A 22,212-nucleotide genomic window follows, 5' to 3' on the forward strand; every position below is an offset into this window, starting at 1 on the left:
AGGCTCAGGTATCACCTGCTATCAGAGGCTTTCACCTGCCTGTCCAACAGGGGAAAGTGATTGCTTTGGCCCTCCAGCGATGGGCTGAGGTAGCTCCACTCTCCTTTTTATTTAACCTTTATTTAACTAGGAAAGCCATTGAAGAACAAATTCTTATTTACAATGACGGCCTACCCCAGCCAAACCCAGACAATGCTGGGCCAATTGTACGCCACCATATGGGACTCCCAATCACAGCCAGATGTGATACAGCCTGGATTCAAACCAGGCTGTAGTGACGCCTCTTGCACTGAGATGCAGTGCCTTAGAGCTCAGCGCCACTCGGGAGCCTCTTTTCAGGAGGATCCTACTTCTCCTGGGGCAGAGATGTATTTCCTCCTGGGCTTTGGCACAGGTTTTACAGACACGCTCTGAATTTTACTGTATGATGCATAGCCGTTGGTGTTCCCCAAGTTTATTATATTCTATAGTGCTTACATATTGAATCTACTTTTTTCTATTTTCTTCCTTCCTGTGAGAGATGTACTCAGAACATAGCGATAGACAGATTACTCATCTTTGTATCTGTGCCATTATAGCGTCTGTGACACATGGGCAGCGCCATTGCGTCTATCTCTAGTTTAAAGTAGTCCATTTTTCTTCTTCATTGGCTGATTGCTCCCAACTCATAGGAATCCCCACCCAGTCGACTACTTCAAAATGGTGGAAGCACGCAATGTCCATGTTAAAACGTTATATCCATGAGTCTTCTATCTATCTCTATGGCTCAGACCAGCCTCCCTTTGGTCTGTGTGTTTTTGTGTTTCTGACCCTCTGTCTTCAGGACTTCACCTAGGCTGTCCTTTGTTGTTCGATGGAACAGGAGGAGAAGTTGCACATACAGCCCAGCCAGGACAGATCCACCTGGATGATGATGAAGTCTACAGTGTTTTTCCATCCAACCATGGGGTCAATCAGCTGTTGGTACAGTAGGCTACACACATTCAACGTGGCACACATTTGTTTCTCAGTGTGATGTGAAATTCAGAATGTTTAGCTTTTTGTTTTAAATGCAGGTTTTGCTGCATGAGACAGGACATGTACTGAGACTGCCCCACTTCTCTTCCCCTGTCTCTGTGATGCACTCTCTGTACCCCAATAACAGCCTTATGGAGATGGGTTGGGAGGACCGAAAGGCCATACAAGGTCATAGGTAATGTATACTGGGAGAATACAAAACACACTATGTAACACCCATTTGTCTCTTCTTTCAGGCCAGTGTGAGGGTTCCTTTGACACTGTCTTTGATTGGGTGAGGAGGGTGCCCAGTGACAACTGCAGAGGAAGACCTCGCTGAGACAACCCCAGGAGTAGTGCAGCAGGGTTGGAAGGGGCTTCCTCAGGATGGAGTAGATGCCCACCTCATGACCATGACAGGGTCTACTTCTTTAAAGTGGCAATCAGCAATTGAAACGATAACAAAGCGCCCTCCCCACCTTTTTGGTAAAAAGCTGAGGGATAGGGCTGGAGAAATTTCTCAAGGGCATTTAGTTCTGTTGCTCCAGTGATTTGCAGGAATCTGATGGGCAGCTGATCACTCAGGGTTTCCCTGGCATCACAGAAACCCTGGGCACAGCAACATTTCACCAGCACTATCGACTAGTCCATTTCCTGGGGGGGGGGGGGGGCAAGGGTGGACAACCCCCTCCTATTACTTTGTTGCTCCGCAAGAGGGCAGCAGATCAGTTGCGAGGACTTGCACAGTCCTCTCAAGCCCATTTTGTGAATGACAATGAATGTCCATAAGATCCCAGCAACATACATTTCACTTGTGTCTTTTGTACAATATGACCTACAGACCTTTTGTATGACATACAGTAGAATGGGCTTTGGTTTCCTTTAAAAAAATGTTTTACTGTATAGACACAATACAACACTTGACATTAACATTGTTTTCCCAAGAGAGAATCAGGTGGTGTTTTGACTTATGTTTGCTGAGGTACATTTCCCTCATGGCTACCCTGGTTGCTTTAAAATGAGTTTCAAAAACAAGTTGAGCCCAACTTCTTAACTTCCTTTTTTGTTGTCTTTTTTATACAGAGAATCTGTGCTGGTATCAGTTTGATACACATGCAGTCTCCTCATTTTCTCATTGCAACGCCCTCTCTTTTGTTGGAGGAAAAAAGGGAGGGGTGGAGGGAGGAGCTGCAGAGTATGGGGTGAGCTGAGGACTGGGAAAATAGAGAAGGGGGGAAAAGAGGGAGGTGGCAGCTGCAGAGTTTGGGGTGTTGGCTTTCTAATAAGGTGAAATATGACTATAATATAGTGTTTTGTTGAAGGTGTTTTTCCTTAATTCTACTGCCAAGTTATATTTTCAGAACCCTGCTGCATCTGTAGTCCAATTGTTAGCCTACATTGATGTGCTGTATATAGTGTGAGTTATGCCATGTATGGGAAACTTCAGCCACTGCAGTAATTAAGCCATTCTCTCTGCATCCCTGTCAAGTAAAACGTATATCCTTGGAAGAACAAGTGTTCTCCTTGTTGGGGATATACATCCACAAAATTCTAATTGATATGAATAGCAACAAGTCTCACACAGCCCACAGTATGTATGCAATTTTCCTGCATGTGTATGAACGGCTGTGCATTTCTGCCACCAGTGTGGTGCAAAAAGAGTATATTGAATAAAACAGACCATCCCCTGTCCAGGTTTAATGTGAAACTTTCCTCATGTGTTTCTCTAATGGAATTGCTTTCTGCTGGCATCCTCCATCGGTAGACATTTGGCCAGATCCTTTGGTGCAGCAGCAAGCTAACTGAATCGTAAAGGTTCTAATTTATGGCCAGTGATGTGAAGGAGAGTGAGCCAGCCCAAAAAACACTAATGTCAGCTCACTGATCACACAAAGGGGATAATGGGACAGAAAGGACCTTCTGACTTATGAGACACACACACAGGGTTCCTGTTCTCTACTGAAGATGGTTCAATGTATTTAGAAAAACAGAAGAACACCCAGAGGAATATTAATAACATCTTAAATGTGAGTTGATGTATGTGAAAGTTCTCTCAATCACTGATTTCTGGTCGATTTGAAAAAATTCATGAAAAAATGTGTTTGCTTCTCAGCTGTTCTTTATCATTTTAAAATCTACCAAGGTGGGGAAACTATCAGCAATTTCCAAAGTTTGTTCAGTGTTTGTCAAAGGGCCACCAAAGAGGGTGTTTCTCATGAGACATACAGGTAGTACGTATATTATTGAGGAATTACATAATCTATCAACCAACCTAAAAAGGAAACAGTTATTCTAATACTCTCCTTGTACTCTAAAAGAACATCCTGAATCACCAATGCTATTATCTATACACTCCGGCAGGTAGCGTAGTGGTTAGTGTTGGGCCACTAACTGAAAGGTTGCTGGATTGTAAATCACCGAGCTGACAAGGTAAAAATCTGTTGTTCTGCCCCTGAGCAAGGCAGTTAACCCACTATTCCCTGGGTGCCAAAGGCATAGACGATTAAGGCAGCCCCCTGCACCTCTCTGATTCAGAGAGAGAAATGCAGAATACACATTTCAGTTGAAGGCATTCATTGTTCAACTAACTAGGCATATCCATTTCCAAACTCTTATTGCTGACTCATCCTGATAGTCAGGAAAACGAGTAGCAACTTCATGAGTGAATTCAATAGTGCAATAATACCAGAAATGGATGTATTCAGATGGACATGTTTTAAGTCTTTATTTGTGTTCAGTACAGTACATAATTGATCCCACTAAGAATATGTCTAAGGCATTGAAAATCAAGTATATTGAACACAGTGGTGTTCTTATCTGCATATTGTGGTGACAGAAATGCACATAGGTTTTTCAAACAAATATTTCTTAGGCTAATACAATACAGTATTTGCTCACAAAACTCCACACATTCTTTCTCATTTCTCTCACCCATAGAGCACTCATATTGCATTTATTTTAATGTATTTCATATACAGGTATTTGCTTTTTATTATTTATCGCCTTGCTGGCACACACATGCATACACTGTCATGTTTTGCTTCACTCAGTGTACAGCCATACTACCTCTTTGCACACAAACATAAAGGCCTCTGCTGTATGCAATGGTTTCCTGATTGATTGTACTGAACTAATGGATTTTTTTGTAGAGCACCTCAATATGGGACAATCAATGTGTCATTCATAAGAATCTTGATTTAAATATTTTTGTCCTTTGGCTTCTCTTTTTCCTCTGCCACTTCTACTTCCTTTTTGCTTTCATCCTCTTCTCCCTTATCATGCCCTTCTTCTGTTTCATTGGCTCCATCCTCCTCTCCATCTCTACCTTCTTGGTTTTCATCTCCTCCATCGTCTCCATTTTCTTTAGCCTCCTCTTCTGCCTCTTCCTTCATATCTCCATTGTCATCTGTAGGTAGAGACAGTGTGATTAGTTGATATCCGCTGCAGATACGGAACCTGACATCTCAAAACCTTCATTAATTTTTTTTGAAAGCACATTAATTTAAACTCTGGACAATACTGACCTTCTGCTTTTTTCTCTTCTTCAACATCCTCTTCCTTTGCTTCCTCGTCTCCCTTCTCTCCTTCCTCCTCCTCTTCCTCCTGAGGACTTGACTCAGCAGGCTGTGCTTGACTAGCAGCTATAATCTCATCTGCAGAGGAGAATGATGAGCTGTACATGCGTAGGTAGGGGGCACCAGAGGTCAGGCTGGACTGCATGGAAAACATGGGGCGGTTGCGGGATGGGGCAACACACAGGCTTTGGGAATAGACACTGGACATTGTCCCTGGTCCTACTGCACTGAAGCGATTCTCCTCCCCTTCAAGCAGCTTCCTGGAAAGATAATAGATACATAGGGTAGATATGTAGATAACATGTAGATAACGAGATACGGCACAAAACATGCTGATCTAATTTTATAAGCCACAGACCTGTAAGCTGCGATCTCGATGTCCAGAGCCATCTTAACATTCAAGAGGTCTTGATAATCCTTCAGGTACTGAGCCATTTCATTCTTGGTTGTCCTCAACTCATCCTCCAGCTGGCCAATTGATTCCTGTTTTTGGAGAGATGCTTTATTATGTTAACAGTGTAACATGATTAATAAAGTGTTTATTGTGGAATAACTATGAAATAAAAACATTTTAAGTAATAGGGAGGCACTCTAAAACAATACTATACAAACTTAGCACTATTTTCTAGTGTAGACATATTTTCAATACACATTATTATCAAATTATTTGTACATTTAATCTACAGTCCAAAACTTACCTTGTTGACTTAACGGATGCATTACACCGCATTTCTGTAGAATATTGTGTACATTTGTCTGAAGGATTAGGCTCAGCAGGGTCTAATGCAGATATTCAGACATGTGACAATTTTTTATGAGAAATTGTATGATTTTCATTCATGCTGCTCTGGCACTGACCTGTAGGGCTGCGATCTCAGCACTCTGTTCCTCCTCTACCTCCTGTAACTGATTCTCCAGGGACTGGTTCCTATCACGGCAGGCTTCAATCTCCTGGTTCCGTGTTTGAATCAGGCGGCGGTACTCCCCGGCATCTTCTTTGGCATTGCGAATGTTGTCTGTGTTGCGGGCGGTGCCTTCTGTCATCACACTCACCTTGCTGCGGAACCATTCCTCGGCTGACTGGAGGTTGCGATGTGCCAGTTTCTCATACTGGACACGGATGTCTCGGAGGGCTGAAGACAGGTCTGGCTTGGCCACCTCCATCTCCACGGACACCTGGGCATTGTACTGCACCTGTGCCTGCAGCTCAGCTATCTCCCCCTCATGGAGACGTTTCAGGAAGGCCAGCTCATCCAGCAGCGTCTCCGTCCTCTTCTCCAGCTCAGCACGGCCCAAAGCAGCCTCATCCGCCCCTTTCCTGGCATCCATCAGTTGCCCCTCCACCTCTTCCCTGCTCACTACCTCCTCTTCATAACGTCCCTGCAGACTCTGCAGCACCTCCTCCATCTGGTCCCTGTGGTTCTGGGCAGCCTGTTTCTCATCGCGGGCCTCCTCCACAGCAGCACGGAGCTGGCGGATCTCGTGCTCATACAGGGACCTGAGGTGGGAGGGCTCGCCATGCCTCTGCCTGAGGATCAGCAGTTCAGCATCCAGCACCTTGTTCTGCTGCTCCAGCTCGTGGACGCGCTCAATGAAACTGGCAAAGCGGTCATTCAGCTCCTGTAGCTGGGCTTTCTCCTGCGTCCGCACGGCCTTGAACTCAGTGCTCACCTGCACCGCCTGGCTGATGTCGAGTTCAGCAGCGGCAGCAGATCTGGGGGTAGACAGCAGCATGGAGGAGCTACGGCTGTATGTTGGGTAATGCAGTCGGGATGACCCATGGTATGAGAGGGGGGCAGAGTGGCTGGAATACACAGACCTGGATGCCATCCCTCCCGCACTGTCTCCATACCCTCCACTGCGCAGCATCACCCTCCTCTTGTGGGAAGAGGAGGGAAAGTAAGGGTCGTAAGCAATGGAACTCATGACTTGCGAAACAGGCAGCTCTAACTGTAATAGAGTTGCTGGGTCGACACAGTGGAATCTGCATCACTGTATCTTTTATAGAGCTGGTAATGACTGTGACGCAAACATTTTTTTAGAGCACTGACAGCAGGGATCAATGATAGCGTCAGCCAGCCAAGTCTGAGCTGTTAAGGAAGGGAATGAGAGAGATGTAAGGGGCGGGGATAAGCAGTGATAAGGGGCGGGGATAAGCAGTGGAGAGACGGAGGGCAATGAGGACAGTCTGAGAAAACAAAATATACATTTAGCTGAGAAGCATGTCTATCTCTCTGAAACACGATGAATAGCAAATATTACCATTAGCCCCTAAAAACAAACAAAATCTCAGCAGTGCATCAGGTGACTGCAGAGGCTTTAAACTACAGCGCTGGCAATTGAGGGAGCAAGACTTTTGCCAACAATGACACAGCACTGCACCATTTTGCCACTACCCTACAACTGTGTGAGTCCAGATCACTGCAGTGACTCATTTTGAACCTCATTTTTGTATGTTTAGCTTTTGCTCCACATTTGTATCAGTATTAAAAACCTTTGCCATTTTTATGTAGCCCTTAGTTCAGGCTTTATGGTGACAGTACTACTGGACTGACAGTTTCTGGGTTTGAAACCCATTTGGGCTATCCCCTGAATTTTCAATTTTCAATTTCCTTTATCTGGCTATTCAGACAAGGCTCTAGTCTATATATGCAACCTCGCACAGACTCCAAAACAATTTATACACAATGGTCACAGCTTCGGGAAGCCTTTTGAAGACAATTTAAAATTGTGAATGTAATTATATTTTATGAAAATCAATTAATCATCTAAAGATGTTTCCCTCTATCTAGCTACTCAGACTCTAAATATGCCATACCAGCTCTCAAACCTCTAACTCATGTCTATTTAAAGTTCATGTCTTGAGAAAGCTTTATGAAGACCATTAAAAGTTGTGAATGTAATGATATTTTCATGAAAATTCTGATTAGGCACCAGGTACTCCATACAAGTGCTCACAGATCTAACTGATGTATATTTAAAGTTCCACTAAGAGGAAGCCTTATCAATAAAATTAAGTGTTGTGAATGATATTTTTGTAAAAACGTCTAAATTCTCTAAAAACATGTACTCATATTATTCTGTAGATATACCATGCCATTTCTCACATCAGATTCACAGGTAATCAAGCATGGAGGGTTTTTACAGCTAATACAAATCACTACTGTGAATCATCATTTCAAGCATCCTTGTAGTCCCAACCCCATAGTCCCAAAACAGGTTACTGCTGCATAAATCAGTTTGCCTTGGTTACAGAGACCACCACACCCCACCAAAGATGATTTACTCTGGTTTGAGATAAATGTTCTGGGTAAACCATGGACAAAGATGCCCATTGCCCACAACCTAACCTGACTCCTATGTATCTTTGCCATTGGGTAAACCAGAAGAAGAGGCGAAGCGAGAGGGTTTACTCTGCCCCAAATCTTTCCACGAAAATAAGACCACGAAGTGGTCAATGAAAGTGTCGATTTTGGTCAACAAAAAATGTAATTGCTAATTTGTTACCAGGCTTATTTGATCGAACAGAAGTTTCGTAATGTTCGGATTGTTATGAATGCACTGATATAAGTGGACGCACGTGGCATTCCGGCAACTTTGGTCACACACGTATCTGCCCTCTCATTGGCTAGAACGGTCCCATCTGATCTCGCCTCCTCCCGCCTGGTTTCCATTTTTGTTATTTGCATTGTTAGAGCGGTCACTCGACTATTTTGTCAATAGAAAATATTATATTTGGGTAAACTGGTTTTGCACGGCATCGTATTTTTTATTATTATTTTTGTTGTAAAATATAAAAGACAGACATTATGGAGTTTAATAATTGAAAATAACATAAAAGCATACGCGAAGTGACGATGACACTTATTTTAGAAAATAATTTACAATATTCTAATATTGGGTTGTAGACAAGCTTTTCTTATTATTTAGTCATTTCAGAGATTCAATTATAGACATAAAGTCTATCAAGAATACTTAAAAGGGTTGCCGGGGGGTCTGAATAAAAGCTTGAAATGAAGTGAACAGAGCCGTGCACCAATTGCGGACAATCAACTGAATATCAGATCTTATGATTGGCGCTTCGAACCCACCCGGTATTAAGCTGTCCAATAACCCACGATTTTACTAGTCATCGGATCATTCCCCTCATGCAGAGTGAACGAGCTCTAGTGCATTTACAACAACAAAGGAGTGTCAAAGTTTTCAAGACCCTCACAGCTAGCTGTTGTTACGGCTTTATAATATTGTATCATATTGATGCAGACTCCCAATATATGTTCGATTGTCAAAGTACCGAACAAGTCTGGTCAATGCAGGGAATGATGAGATTGGGAAGGATTGGTAAGTGGCTAGTAACAAAAATGTGCAAGTGATGCACACCGAGACTATTAGCTAGCTAGCTAGTTGTACCGCGCTAGCTAGCTACTGAGACTGATTCGGGTCAGGATGGAATAAGGATAGCAAGCAAGCTAACTATATATTTTTTGGAATCAAATCAAAAACCTCACCTCGGTTAGTTTTCTATCGGTAGATTGTGATGTCAAGTCTTTTTTTTTTTTTTTTTTTACAAGGGTATCACTAACGTTAGCTAGCTAGCTATGATTCGACAGGTTATCGTCTGTGTTTTGCAGCTTGCCTCCTATCTTTGCCCTAGACGATCGATAGCTAGCTAACGTTACATAGCATAATTTCTGACACTGACATTCACTTGCTAGCTAGCTAGCTAGCTATCTATCTATACACTTCATGTTATTAACTTCTATTTTCAACATTGATATTTAGCTTAGCATTGCTGCAGTTGTTTTGAAAAACTATTTAAACTAAAGAGTAACGTTACAATACATACAGATAGCTAACTTCCTGCAGCAATGTTTATCCAATATCATTTGTGTTTGTAATCTTGTCTATAGGTCTGGACAGTTGGAATTGATGACCATTGTAAGCGCATGACTCAAAGATGGTTTGTTTCTTTATTTTACATCCTAACAATCCTATACAAATAGCCAAAACTTCCAAAGTAGTAGCGATGAAGTAGTTGCCCAATGCATTCTCCTGAACAGGTAGTCAAATCGCTAGTAATACTGTACCAGTACCACATGCTCAGTTTTTCACAGGACCATCAATTCTCACATTTGTATTGCACATTGATGTCTTTGGCCAATAATGTAATATTTTATTTTCTTCAGATCCGGATTGCAGCACTAAATGCAGCCTCAGCCGCAGCGGATGAGTCTGAAGACCCTCTGAAAACTAAAAAGAGTCGAACTAAGGAGGCACAGGTGTGGTAATCTTGCTGAGCCGCATTACACCAACGACATTTGGTTAAACTTTGCTTTCAAAGTAGATATTTGCTTGTTCTGAATTATTTCCCTATTTTTCCTCTACAGGAAGCAGAGGCATTTGCTTTGTATCATAAAGCATTAGATCTTCAAAAGCATGACAAGTTTGAGGAGTCTGCAAAGGCTTATCATGAACTCCTCAAAACCCCATTGCTCAAAGAGGTATCATTCCCTTCGGAGACTCGATGTGTTTCACTGCATGTCTTATTGAAATGATCCTGCACAATAACCCTTTATATGATTTAACATGTTGTCATGCCTCTCACAGGCAATGCCCTCGGACGACCAAAAGGTGGGTCTTAAGCATCCAGGGCTGATGCTGAAATACTCTACCTTCAAAAACCTGGCTAGTTTGGCTGCGCTGCGGGATGATTTGGAGACAGCCATGGAATTTTACTTGGAGGTAAACTCATCCAAAGAGAGCATAAGTTATGTAACCTATCAGTAAACCATATAACTAATAAGGGGTAAGGAACATCTTAGCGGGAGACTAAATGTTGTTTAGTGTACACAATACATTTGTTCAAGTCCATGTGACCTGAAGATACAGTATATGTTTTCTCGCAGGCTGTGATGCTGGATTCCACAGATGTGAACATGTGGTACAAGATTGGTCAGGTGGCGGTGCGACTGTTGCGCATTCCTTTGGCACGGCATGCCTTTGAGGAGGGTCTGCAATGTAACCCAGACCATTGGCCCTGTCTGGATAACCTCTTAACTGTTCTTTACACACTCAGTGACTACAGCTGTGAGTCATTCCTCTGTATGTCTGTCCTCTGTCACTGTGCAAAGGACTAACTAATCAGTATTGTTTTTATCATATTTCTTACTGTTTAGAACTGTTGATTTGAAAACAATGTTTAAGGGTGGTCCAGGTGTGCAAAAATGATGAAGGGGATAATTATCTATCATACTGTTTTCTAGGCTGTTTGTATTTCATCTGCAAAGCCCTGGAAAAGGATCATTGTTACACCAAAGGGCTGGTGTTGAAGGAGAAGATCTTTGAAGAACAGCCTTGTCTGAAGAGGGACTCCATGCAAATGTTCTTGAAGTGGTACAGCCCTTATACCTACCTGTTTACTTATCCTAAATGTGTGCTGTCATACAGCAGTCCATGTGGTCATGATCTTGTCCTCATGCTCCATATGCAGTGACATGTCCATTCACTATGTGGAGGTGGATGAGGAGGAGACCCAGGCCATTGTGGAGGAGGCGATGGATCTGCGACGGCGCAGGCAGGCTCTCTCTGCCCGGGAACCCAAACCAGACCTGGTCCTAGTCCAACCCATCCGCTGTTTCTCGTGAGTCATCACACTTAATCTTATCTGTTGACAGGTGGATGCACCTCCCCTTCTCCTCGTTTAGTTTCACAGGATACAGAGTTGCTGTGAATACTTAAACATGTATTTATTTTTTGCAGTTTACTCCCTTGCTTTTCACTTTGATTAATGATAGGATTGTTTTAATTGACAAAGCATTTAGCATTGTTATGATTCTCAGGTGGAAGAATGCTGGAGAGAGCCTCCTTGCCATGTACAGACATCAGACAACCTGCGAGCCGCCACGCCCAAGCCTGGGCCGCAGAATTGACCTGTCCCAGTACCGCGACCCCAACTGCCTCCAGGCCTTGCCTCCTGAGCCCTGCCCTCCTGTCAGTGATATTCAGACCATCCCCAGCAGCAGCCCCAGCTCCTCCCTGCCTCCACTTCCTGTCCCTGAGCCATCAGCACTGTCCCAGCCCAGCCCTCTGGTTCAGATCACACAGAGCCAGACAGTAGAGGTCATTACAACTACAGCCCCCTCTGTTGGTCAGTTGTTTCTTTTCATCTAATTTAGCATGTCAATTCCATTGATTTGCAAGCATTTAGACAACAAAACAAATTGTGTCAGAATGGCTTATTGTATGCTCTGATAATTAATGTATTGTTTAAATGTAAATTTGTGCCTTCACAGCTATGGACACATCCTTCACTGTGAAGGAGAAAGAGAAGAAGGCCCCTAAGAGGAGACGCACAATGGAGGACAGCGGCGACACTGCCAAGCGCCGCTCAGCTCGGGTCAGAAACACCAAGTGCAAGAAGGAGGAGAAGATCGACTTCCAGGAGCTGCTTTTCAAATACCTACCATCCAGGTATTGTCATGAACCCCAAGGGAACAATAACAACACAATGCAAATATATTGTTTTGGATGGTGATGAGGCTCTCCTGTACCACTCAGACTAAAGAAGTTTGACCTTGAGGATGATGACGAGAGCCTGAGTAACCTGGAAGCTCAGTGTGAAGTTAAGCAGGACTCCCAGCTGCTCCATGGCAACAGCGGCATGCTTTTAGACTCTATTGAATACATGGAATCCGGTACATGTCTTATACAATCCTCTACATGACTCAAATGCATTAATGTCAAACATCTTATAGGATTTACATGACATTGTCTTTCTTCATCCCCAGAACAAGAGGATGTCCACAACTTCCTGCTCAATAATATGAGCAATGGTGGGATATTAGAGTTGATGATGTGCTATCTGAAAGCGGTGGGTCAGAAGTTCATGGAGGAGTGGCCTCGGGGGCTGACTGCAGTGGTGCTGGAGGTGTATCACAGCTGGAGGAAGCACAGTAGCGGCCTGCCCAACCCTCTGCTCCGCGACTGCAGTAATCAACACATACGGGTATGGGACAGCCCAGGGATCTATTGTGACTCTCTCCTGATTTGTTACTTCATCAACAGTGTTTTAAATTGAAGTACCAATGTTTTGTCATCCCACCTATTGCACCTGTCAATCTGTCTGTAAATGAGTTGTAATTGGTGTTTCATGTGCAGGAAATGTTTCTGATGAGCCTATCATGTATGGAGCTTCAGTTGGAGCAATGGTCTCACAGCAAAGGCAAAAATGGTATGTGTCAAACAGATCACTTTACTTTGGTATTCCTTTATGAAGTAACCATATTGGTTGGCTTCTTTTTGAATAACCGTACTGGTATGTTCCTTACCTTTTCTTTTTGTAAAGGGTCGCCTAGAAAGTGCAGTGGGGGCCAGAGCAGTGTTGTGTGTGAAGCAGAGTTCCCAGGGCAGCACTTTGAAGGGGACCTGTTACAGCTGGCCTTGGGATCATCACAGGGGTACTTGTTTGAGGACAATTGGGTGGCCGTGGTGGTACGTGTTTACTGGCTCAAGGCACGCTTCTTGGCCCTGCAGGTAAACTTAACATTCATCCTGTAACCTCATTTACCCATGTTTTCTTTTGCATATTTACCTTAGCGCTTACATATATATATATATATATTTTTTTTTTGTTTGCATCATACGGAGTTGACCCCTCCCAATAAATCTCACATATTGATTTTTCTTAGTCATTGAATTGAATCTGATCAAAATTTTCTGTTGATGTGATTCATAACATAAGTCTTGTTTTGTGTGCTTGTCTTCTCACAGGGAGACATGGACCAGGCCCTGGAGAGCTATGATGTGTGTACAGACATGCTGCAGAGTCACGCACGGACCACAGTGGAGGACAAGTACACCATCTACCTGCCCAACCTGCGTGTGGATGCAGCCATCTCAGTGGAGGAGGTCAGTGACCAGTAAAACTAGCACACAAATACCCTATTTGAATAACATGCACTTGGCCCTCACATGTGATCTGTTATTTTGTCCAACCATCTCGTTAGAGCATGTAGGTCCCCTGTGACTTTGAGTTGTCTGGTTCATCAGAAAGAGTTTCTTTCTCCAAACGTCATTGACAGATTGATAAGAAGCTGAAGTCTCTGGAGCGTTGTCAGTCCCTGGAGGAGATCCAGCGTCTGTTTGAATCTGGGGACTATGAGTCTGTGGTGCGACTGCTGCAGCCCACCCTCAGCTATGGCTCTGGGCGGGTCAAGCCTCTGGAGTTTGTCAGCTCTGTTCCTGAGAGGCCTGCCCAGCTGCTTCTGCTGCAGGTTAGCTTCTGGATTCATACAGCAATAGTTGTACTGTGTTCTGTGTCTTTTATATGAGTCTCCTTTTTTAAGAAGCCTTTCTCTGTTTGGCATGGCACTACTTGTCAGTGTGCTACCGATATAGAAAAGGACAAGCAGTGTTATTGCTTATCACATCAGTACATTCTATGAGCATGATGACATGTACAATATACAGCCATTGAGCCATTTTTAGATGGATTACATTTTATCTCTTTTCTCGGCATATCTGTACTCCAGAACTCCCTGTTGAAGCAGAAGGACTATCGTCAGTGTCTGGAGTGCACCGAGGTGGCCCTGAACGAAGCCCTGCAGCAGCTCAACGCTGTCCCAGCCAGCTCTCACTCGGCCAAAGAGGAATGGGTCTCCACCATCACAACGCTGCTGGGAGGCATCGAGGTCTGCTTCACAGAGGACCTTCAACTCCTGAGCAACGTCAACCGCTACACCAGCATGGCCCGGCTGGCCAACAACCTCATCCAGGTCAGACACACACCGGGGAAACACTGACTCTAATGTATCTGGTAGACACAGAGTGTGTTTGGAAACAGAAAATCATATTCAAATTTGTTGTGTGTCTTGTCTCCAGCTGATTGACTGCATCATGGTGATTCCAGATGATCCCAAGGAGCCTAATTTCTCCTCGGTCCTGCCCTGGATTCTCCTGTACCACATCATCAAGCACGAGGAGGCTGCTTTCAACTGCCTGCTTCGCCAGCACATATCAGTAGGGGACGATGAAGGTATTTGGTGGTGGACTACATCATGTTCATAACTGCGAAGATGTCCTGTTTAAATCCATGTTGGAAGCCCTAAAATGACTTGTTCCCTGTGACCCTCTTCAGAAGACTCTAACACCCCCATGCTGCCCTCCTCCTTGATGCTGCTCAACACGGCCCACGAGTATCTGGGCCGCCGCTCCTGGTGCTGCAAGTCAGACGGCGCTCTGCTCAAGTTCTATGTGAGTTGGTCAGCAGGGCTGCGATTGTGTGGACATCCTCTGTCAGCTCAGTTAATTCCCTCTGTTTTGTTTACCTATGATATGGCTTTAATTAGTTTCTAATTGCTTTCAAAGTATTTTTCATAGTTTAATCAGGATAGAACGTTACTAGTGTTGTCTTCATGTTCAGGTTTGTGTTCTGGAGAAAGAGCTGGCTGCCTCTAAAGCGGAGGCCACCCATCCCTACAAAGAGGAGTTGGAGATGGCCTTGGAGCAGTGCTTCTACTGCCTGTACGCCTACCCCAGCAAGAAGAGCAAGGCCCGCTATCTAGAGGAGCACTCTGCTCAACAGGTCAAACACCCAGCCCTCTTACAGGGATACTGTGAGATCTGGCATTCAAGCCCTTGTTTTACTTGCGCTGCAAACAGGGACATAAAAATGGTGTCCACGAGTCCATCTGACTCTGGGTTAGTAGAGCCAGAATGCCAGAATCCAACAGTATCCCTTTCATGTCGTATTACTGACTGTCCTTTACCTTTCAATGCCATTCACATTTCTGTCAGGGTTTGTCCTATTGTTTTGAGAGAGGATAATCTAATGGGAGTCATGTTAAATCATGTGAGATCATGTAATATGTTCAACTAGCTACTTAGGTGGCTGTCAATCTGTCATGAGGTTGTTTACACACTGTTACTGGCTTGTAGTGTAACTGATATGCAGTAATTGCATGATGAATAGACTGCTCCTAAGAGACCAGGTTAATTAGTTCATGAATGCAATCCCCGACTAATTAACTACTGGTTGGTCATCTGAGCCATAAGACCCAAGGACTCTACTAGAATGGGTCAAGACATGAGTAGGCAATTTGTGGACTTTCAGGGAATTTTTATGAGATTGATTATCTGGCTGCATCTGATTAAGATTGTACCAGCCAGTGCTGTTAGTCCCTTCTCATGCTAGAGGGAATCACCAAGGTTTCAGTTAGAAGCTGTTTTTCTATCTCAAGGCCATCAGACTGTTAAACAGCCATCACTAACATTGAGTGGCTGCTGCCAACATACTGACTCATCTCTAGCCACTTTAATAATTAAAAATGGAATGTAATAAATATATCACTAGCCACTTCAAACAATGCCACTTTATATAATGTTTACATACCCTACATTACTCATCTCGTATGTATATACTGTACTCTATACCATCTACTCCTGCATCTTGCCTATGCCGTTCGGCCATCGCTCATCCATATATTTTTATGTACATATTCTTATTCATTCCTTTACACTTGTGTGTGTGTATAAGGTAGTTGTTGTGACATTGTTAGATTACTTGTTAGATATTACTTCATGGTCGGAACTAGAAGCACAAGCTTTTCGCTACCCTCGCATTAACATCTGCTAACCATGTGTATGGTGCCTGTAATCAAACCCACAAATGCTGATGCTCCAGATACTCAACTAGTCTAAAGAAGGCCAGTTTTATTGTTTCTTTAATCAGAACAACAGTTTTCAGCTGTGCTAACGTAATTGCAAAAGGGGTTTCTAATGATCAATTAGCCTTTTAAAATAGTGTATGTATGTGTTAAAATAATATAATAATTATATAGATTTTTTTTAACAGTACAATACAATATTTTTTCTTATCAAAACTAAATGTGCCTTTCTTTGGCGTGCAGGTGGAACTCCTGTGGAGCAATGCCCTCTTCATGTTCCAGTACTTCAAGCCCAAGACTCTGCCTGAGTTTGACAGCTACAAGACGAGCACGGTGTCTGCTGACCTGGCCAACCTGCTGAAGAGGATCTCTGGCATTGTGCCCCGAAGTGACACTCCCATCCTCACCATGGATGAGGTGTCAGCCTACATCGAGGGCACGGCTGGGAAGGTCAGTACAGGGCATTTATGAGTCACAAATGCTAATTGACTGTACATCGCCTCAACCTGGCTTTACATGTTGCCATGGAGAGTGCTTTAGGCCTATAAAGCACGTCATGACCATTCATTATAGGTCATGACACTGTACAAGTCATATTATACATTCAAATATGTCTGGTTTACAAATGGAATACTTAATATGTATACGATTCTAGTTGAATCTCTAAGACTGATGTCAGACCTGACCTTATCAGCATAGTAGATCATGAGGAGATCATCCAGTGGTTCTTCCCACCTAGGAGCCAGTACCTTGCCTTCCTGAGGGGGGCGCTCCAGCACCCCCTGTGGTCAATGAGATCTTCTACCTCCTGGCTGACTACCACTTCAAGAACAAGGAGCAGTCCAAGGCCATCAAGTTCTATATGCATGACATCTGTGTTTGTCCAAACAGGTCAGTTCTGTTCGCTGCTATAGTTCTGTTGTTTTAGTATAAACATTTTTAGCAACTCAACATGAATATATGTTTTTTTTTACCTTCAAGGTGATTTCTAAATGGTGTGATGTTGATGATTTTCCCTTGGCATGATTAATTCTATGGTTGTAGGTTTGACTCCTGGGCTGGCATGGCACTGGCGAGGGCCAGCCGCATCCAGGACAAGCTCAACTCCAACGAGCTGAAGAGCGATGGCCCCATTTGGAAGCACTCCCTGGCTGTGCTCAACTGCTTTAAGCGGGCCCTGGAGATCAACAGCTCCAACCTGGCTCTGTGGATCGAGTACGGCACCATGTCCTATGCCCTGCACTCCTTCGCCTCGCGTCAAGTCAAACAGTGGAGGAGCGAGCTGCCCCCCGAGGTCGTCAAACAGGTGCAGTGGACCGACCAGTGTATAGAATACTCATAGGCACTGTATTCTGTTGTACTTCTCTAAACTAAATGATGTCACACCCTGTCAGTTCCGGTCATCATGTGTCTGAATTAATTGTTTAGTCAATTGATCTGTCGAGGGGAGGTAAATCACTGACAGTATTGGATTTAATGTGTGTTTTTCAGATGGAGGAGAGGAGAGATACAATGCTGGAGACGTCGTCCCAGTGTTTCCAAGGGGCGTCTCGGTGTGAGGGGGATAGTGATGAGGAAGAGTGGCTCATCCATTACATGCTGGGGAAGATAGCGGAGAAACGAAAGCAGCCACCCCGGGAATACGTCCAGCTCTACAAACAGGTGCACAGCAGTGGACACTATCTGTGGACTCAAGTGATTCATAGGTCTGCCTTGCAGACTAGATTTGTACAGACTGGAGGAGTCTGAGGGCTCAAAGGAGTAGATATGTCCATGGAGGCCAGTATGGTGGAAGGGGAGTGATGGGGAAACTGGGAAGTCAGAGGTCAGATGATGCAGCTCTGTCTGTATGTCTTTCCCTGTTACCTCCACTGCTTCTTCACCTCTCCAGACCCAGTCCTTCAATTGTTTAGCTCCATTCTATAACTTCAAATCACTGTGTATCTCTGTTTTGTTTTTCTCTTCTTCCAGTTCGTCTTTTGTAGTGTGTTTTGCTGCTCTGTTATAACAAGTCTAACACGATGTCATCAATTTATTAAGCAATATGGGTGAAAGGCTGATATCTGACCATGGCAAGTTATTGACTATGGTAACCAGTGTTTCATTGTGTGTAACACCCATCAGATGAGATTGAGCAGTGTGTCTCTCCTCTCTTTTTCTTCCCACGCAGGCAGCACATTATCTGCATGAGGAGGCTGCCAGATACCCTCGGAAAATACACTACCACAATCCCCCTGACTTGGCTATGGAGGCCCTGGAGGTACACATGCTTCAGACCAGAGGGTTTCTAGCTCCAGTCCCCACTGAGCCATAACATACAGTTGTGCTTTTGCACATGAAGCAACCACTTAAAAAAAAGACAGTTTATTGATGTATTCATCTACAACAGTGGTATTCAAAGTCGGGGTCGCGGGAGAACTGCAGCGGTGTCGCCCCCAAAAATACAATTCAGAGTATTGTATGGGACAATATACAAACATTTTTGAGAAATAATAATTAGATAGGTTTTTTTTGTTGAGTTTCTTTTCATTTTTATACGAGATGAACTTGTAATGAATTGAATGTTATTTGTTGACATATAAAAATCGAAAGTTGGCTATTTATAAGGTTGTGTCATTAGATTTGGGGTCGGGTGGGGTCATGACATTTTTTTTGGGGGGGGGGGGTGTCCACAGAAATTCTGGTGAAAAAAATGGGGTAACTCCTGAAAAAGTTAGAATAACACTGATCTAGAAGGAATTACATGCAAGTGTGCTTTTTGTGTAGTAATAAATATGTAGAGAGAGTATACCTCATCTTAATAAATCCCTTTGACTATCTGGCATCTCTCTCCCCCAGCTGTACTTTCGTCTGAGTGCCACCATCCTAAAGCTGCTGGAGGCTGAGGAACCGGACCTGGAGCACGAGATCTTCTTCAACATCCTGGCTGAGGCAGCCACCGGACCCTTCGCCAGGGGGGAAGAGAAGAGCATGCCCAGGTCCCACGAAAAGTGAGGGGCCTCAACCTTAGCCTGGGATCTATGCTGTTTGTTATGAAACTCGCTCTGTGACTCGCCTACAAATCAAAAGAAAAACATGAAATTCCCCCACTCTGGTCCAACCTTTTGTTTTGTCCCCCTCTCTCTCACCTCAGGGAGAAGCCCCTCTTCATGATGGACGAGGACTCCCACTGCTCTGTGTCGTCTGTGTGCGCTGCGGCGGATGTTCTTGGGGCCTCCCTCCCCTCCAACGCTGCAGGTCTGACATCCCCACCTTACACGGCCACTCCGGTCGACCACGATTACGTCAAACGTAAAACCCTCAGGAGGCAGCAGCAGACGTGGCAGCAGCAGCATGAGGAGGAGCAGCAGGCTGATGGTACAGTCCCAGTCCTAGACGCTGCCTCTGGGCCTCTGGGCCCTTCCTTCACTGGGCTGGGTGAGGAATCTCACTGGGCTGGGGAGTAGTGGTGGTTAGAAGGTTCATCACTATGATGATAATGGCTTTGGTTCCAGTAAGGACCCCATATGCACTGGGTGATTGGGATATCATGGTAAAATGGGCAATATGGCATCTCAGGATATGTGGATATTGTTTTACTGCACTATAAAATCAACAGCATTTAGTTTAGGCAAACAGGTGTGAAGGTTGAGTTTGGCAGACAGCGTCCAGGCCTGTTTGTGTGTGTGTTGAAATATATATAGTCAATATTTAGATTTTTGTGGTTGTCACCCTCCCCCACCCCTTCTTTCCCATTTCCCTTGCTTCTCCTTTTGATGACATCACCAGTTTATAGTGCAACTTCAGGAGACCTTGTGTCCCTGCATAGATCATTTTCTCATCGCCTCTTATGAAGACATTTTGAGAATGGATCCTGTTTTGATTTTATAATATGCTCTTTTGATTTCATCAGGTGTTTCTGATGACTGTTCTTACTATTCAAATAATTATAGCAGGGCAATTATTTATGAAAATAATGCAAGAGGCTTGCTGACTATCACATTAGACTTGGTTGCCAATATGTTCCCTGTAAGCTGTGGTGTCTTTATAGGGGGTAATGGCCAGTAAAGTAGAGGTCTGTCCTGGACACAGCAGGCTTTTAGTGTGTTGTTAACTCTAGACCCGCTGTGACAATCCCAGAGCCACAGACAGCCAGGTTTCCATTGAGAGGTTTTACCTGATCCCAGTGAACAGTTGCTGAATTGCTTGAGGTACCTCACAGTACTCTTTAGTGGCATTTCACTGCATGTTCACTTGAAACAACTGAGCTAAATTGAAGATTGTCACCCACTGATTGGACACTTCTAGACACAAAAGCTTGTCTTTAAACAAATATGTGTCAAGGGAAGTTTGGTACCTGTACTGAGACTGGGATCTGAGAACAAAACTATGGTTCAGAATTGTGCCCGTTACTGTGAGCGCAGTTCGATTAATAAACCAAAGTCTAGTGCTTGTTTTGCAGTGCCGTATGAGTATTACTGATGGCTGGTTTACTAGTAGCAGCAGGCCTGTTAGTAGAGGGAGGGAAAGGGGAGAAGGGGCTGAATTTAGAGTACACACTCTTTTTAAAGAGTGTGGGGAATCAGTCACCTTTGTAAAGAGTAATTTCAATGATTCTACTTTACTAGACCTACACTGTCCACATACAGACAATATTGTCATACAATATAACAGCATGGTTAGAGATCCTTCAGTACAAGGGAGGTAGCTTTTCAAAATTAATTACAAACAAGATATCAGTTAATGCACTGATGCAACTTTGCTTTACATTTTAGCACTTAGCATTGCATGACAACAGTAGTGTGATGGGAGACAAAAGCAGTTTACTCTGAACTCCCAATTGCCGGTGAGATGATTGCGTGCTTCAACAAAGTGTGGATAAAAAAAAATGCACCAAATCTCAGTGGACTAAAACTATGTTTATATTTATGGACCATTTTTAAGAGCATACTTTACAGAGGGGACGCAATCGTGAAAATATCACGTACAAAGAAGTGTGCGTGTGTCTGTTTGTACTTAGTGGGAAGTTAGGATGAGATATTTGCATAATATGTTCCTGACAAAAGTTGAAAGGCTTTTCACTTATAGAAACACAGAGCTATATACAGTAATGTACAATTTGCTTCTGTTTCCCATAATTTAAATGATATTCACTGCAGCATTGTTTACTATGTTTGTTACATTGTTGCAAAGACGTCAAGGGGTAAAAACAAATATTTGCCTTGAGTGAAAAGATACAGTATCATTGAATGAATGCTGTTGTAAATATTGAACAAAAATATAAACCCAACATGCAACAATTTCAAAGATTTTAAAGAGTTACAGTTCATAAAAGGAAATCAGTCAATTGAAATACATGCATTAGGCCCAAATCTATGGATTTCACATGACTGGGAATACAGATGTGCATCTGTTGGTCACAGATTACTTTTTTATTTTTAAAGGTAGGCGCATGGATCAGAAAACCAGTCAGTGTCTGGTGTGACCACCGTTTTGCCTCATGCAGCGTGACACGTCTCCTTCACATAGTTGATCAGGCCGTTGATTGTGGCCTGTGAAATGTTGTCCCACTCCTCTTCAATGGATGTGCGAAGTTTATGGTTATTGGTAGGAACTGGAACACGCTGTTGTACACATTGATCCAGAGTTTTCCATAACATGCTCAGTGGGTGACATGTCTGGTGAGTATGCAGGCCATGGATGGAGAAATGGGACAGTTTCAGCTTCCAGGAATTGTGTACAGATCCTTGCGACATGGGGCCTTGCAGTATCATGCATGATGTTATGGCGGCGGATGAATGGCACAACATTGGGCCTCAGGATCTCTTCACGGTATCTCTGTGCAGTCAAATTGCCATAGATTAAATGTTAATGTGTTAGTTGTCTGTAGCTTATGCCCGCCCATACTGTAACCCCACTGCCACCATGGGGCACTGTTCACAACTTTGACATAAGCAAACCGCTCTCCCACACGACGCCATACATGCTGTCTGCCATCG

At 43.8% G+C, this 22,212-nt stretch overlaps 2 protein-coding genes across 7 annotated transcripts in view; one reads left to right on the plus strand and one right to left on the minus strand.

Annotated features, from left to right (window-relative positions):
- Positions 1–3,692: 3,692 nt before the first annotated feature.
- Positions 3,693–8,135, minus strand: LOC110525629 (neurofilament light polypeptide). The gene is made up of 4 exons (XM_021605918.2): positions 5,430–8,135; positions 4,930–5,054; positions 4,521–4,831; positions 3,693–4,402 (listed from the first exon to the last, which is right to left on the minus strand). Exons 1-4 carry the CDS (start codon positions 6,495–6,497, stop codon positions 4,194–4,196), a joined length of 1,713 nt encoding a protein of 570 aa, XP_021461593.2. The 5' UTR covers positions 6,498–8,135; the 3' UTR covers positions 3,693–4,193.
- A 484-nt stretch (positions 8,136–8,619) lies between these two features.
- The window catches only part of cabin1 (calcineurin binding protein 1), a 65,079-nt gene continuing 51,486 nt past the window's right edge, over positions 8,620–22,212 (plus strand). The window contains exons 1-27 of one of the 6 annotated variants that reach the window (XM_036979738.1): positions 8,620–8,912; positions 9,482–9,531; positions 9,758–9,850; positions 9,959–10,072; positions 10,179–10,313; positions 10,478–10,658; positions 10,835–10,964; positions 11,062–11,211; positions 11,411–11,718; positions 11,864–12,041; positions 12,129–12,265; positions 12,359–12,576; positions 12,729–12,801; positions 12,916–13,103; positions 13,341–13,478; positions 13,652–13,843; positions 14,102–14,344; positions 14,451–14,604; positions 14,710–14,822; positions 14,992–15,153; positions 16,478–16,684; positions 16,974–17,125; positions 17,279–17,540; positions 17,726–17,896; positions 18,405–18,494; positions 19,073–19,224; positions 19,368–19,591. In XM_036979738.1, the coding sequence (XP_036835633.1) occupies positions 9,529–9,531; positions 9,758–9,850; positions 9,959–10,072; positions 10,179–10,313; positions 10,478–10,658; positions 10,835–10,964; positions 11,062–11,211; positions 11,411–11,718; positions 11,864–12,041; positions 12,129–12,265; positions 12,359–12,576; positions 12,729–12,801; positions 12,916–13,103; positions 13,341–13,478; positions 13,652–13,843; positions 14,102–14,344; positions 14,451–14,604; positions 14,710–14,822; positions 14,992–15,153; positions 16,478–16,684; positions 16,974–17,125; positions 17,279–17,540; positions 17,726–17,896; positions 18,405–18,494; positions 19,073–19,224; positions 19,368–19,591 (4,168 nt within the window). In that variant the 5' untranslated portion in view covers positions 8,620–8,912; positions 9,482–9,528. Of the gene's footprint in view, positions 8,913–9,481; positions 9,532–9,757; positions 9,851–9,958; positions 10,073–10,178; positions 10,314–10,477; positions 10,659–10,834; positions 10,965–11,061; positions 11,212–11,410; positions 11,719–11,863; positions 12,042–12,128; positions 12,266–12,358; positions 12,577–12,728; positions 12,802–12,915; positions 13,104–13,340; positions 13,479–13,651; positions 13,844–14,101; positions 14,345–14,450; positions 14,605–14,706; positions 14,823–14,991; positions 15,154–16,477; positions 16,685–16,973; positions 17,126–17,278; positions 17,541–17,725; positions 17,897–18,404; positions 18,495–19,072; positions 19,225–19,367; positions 19,652–22,212 lie in introns of all 6 variants that reach the window. The other 5 variants (XM_021605913.2, XM_021605912.2, XM_021605914.2 and 2 more) reach the window with 5 other exon arrangements.

Source organism: Oncorhynchus mykiss, chromosome 6 (genome assembly GCF_013265735.2).
Source record: "Oncorhynchus mykiss isolate Arlee chromosome 6, USDA_OmykA_1.1, whole genome shotgun sequence".
Taxonomy (NCBI): domain Eukaryota; kingdom Metazoa; phylum Chordata; class Actinopteri; order Salmoniformes; family Salmonidae; genus Oncorhynchus; species Oncorhynchus mykiss.

Bases quoted from the DNA above. Each gene is read 5' to 3' on its own strand.
- LOC110525629 (XM_021605918.2), bottom strand. From the start codon at position 6,497: ATGAGTTCCATTGCTTACGACCCTTACTTTCCCTCCTCTTCCCACAAG. The intron at 5,055-5,429 runs GTCAGTGCCAGA...CTCCAAAAACAG, and splicing joins CTGAGATCGCAGCCCTACAG to GAATCAATTGGCCAGCTGGA. The intron at 4,832-4,929 runs GTCTGTGGCTTA...TTATCTTTCCAG, and splicing joins ATCGAGATCGCAGCTTACAG to GAAGCTGCTTGAAGGGGAGG.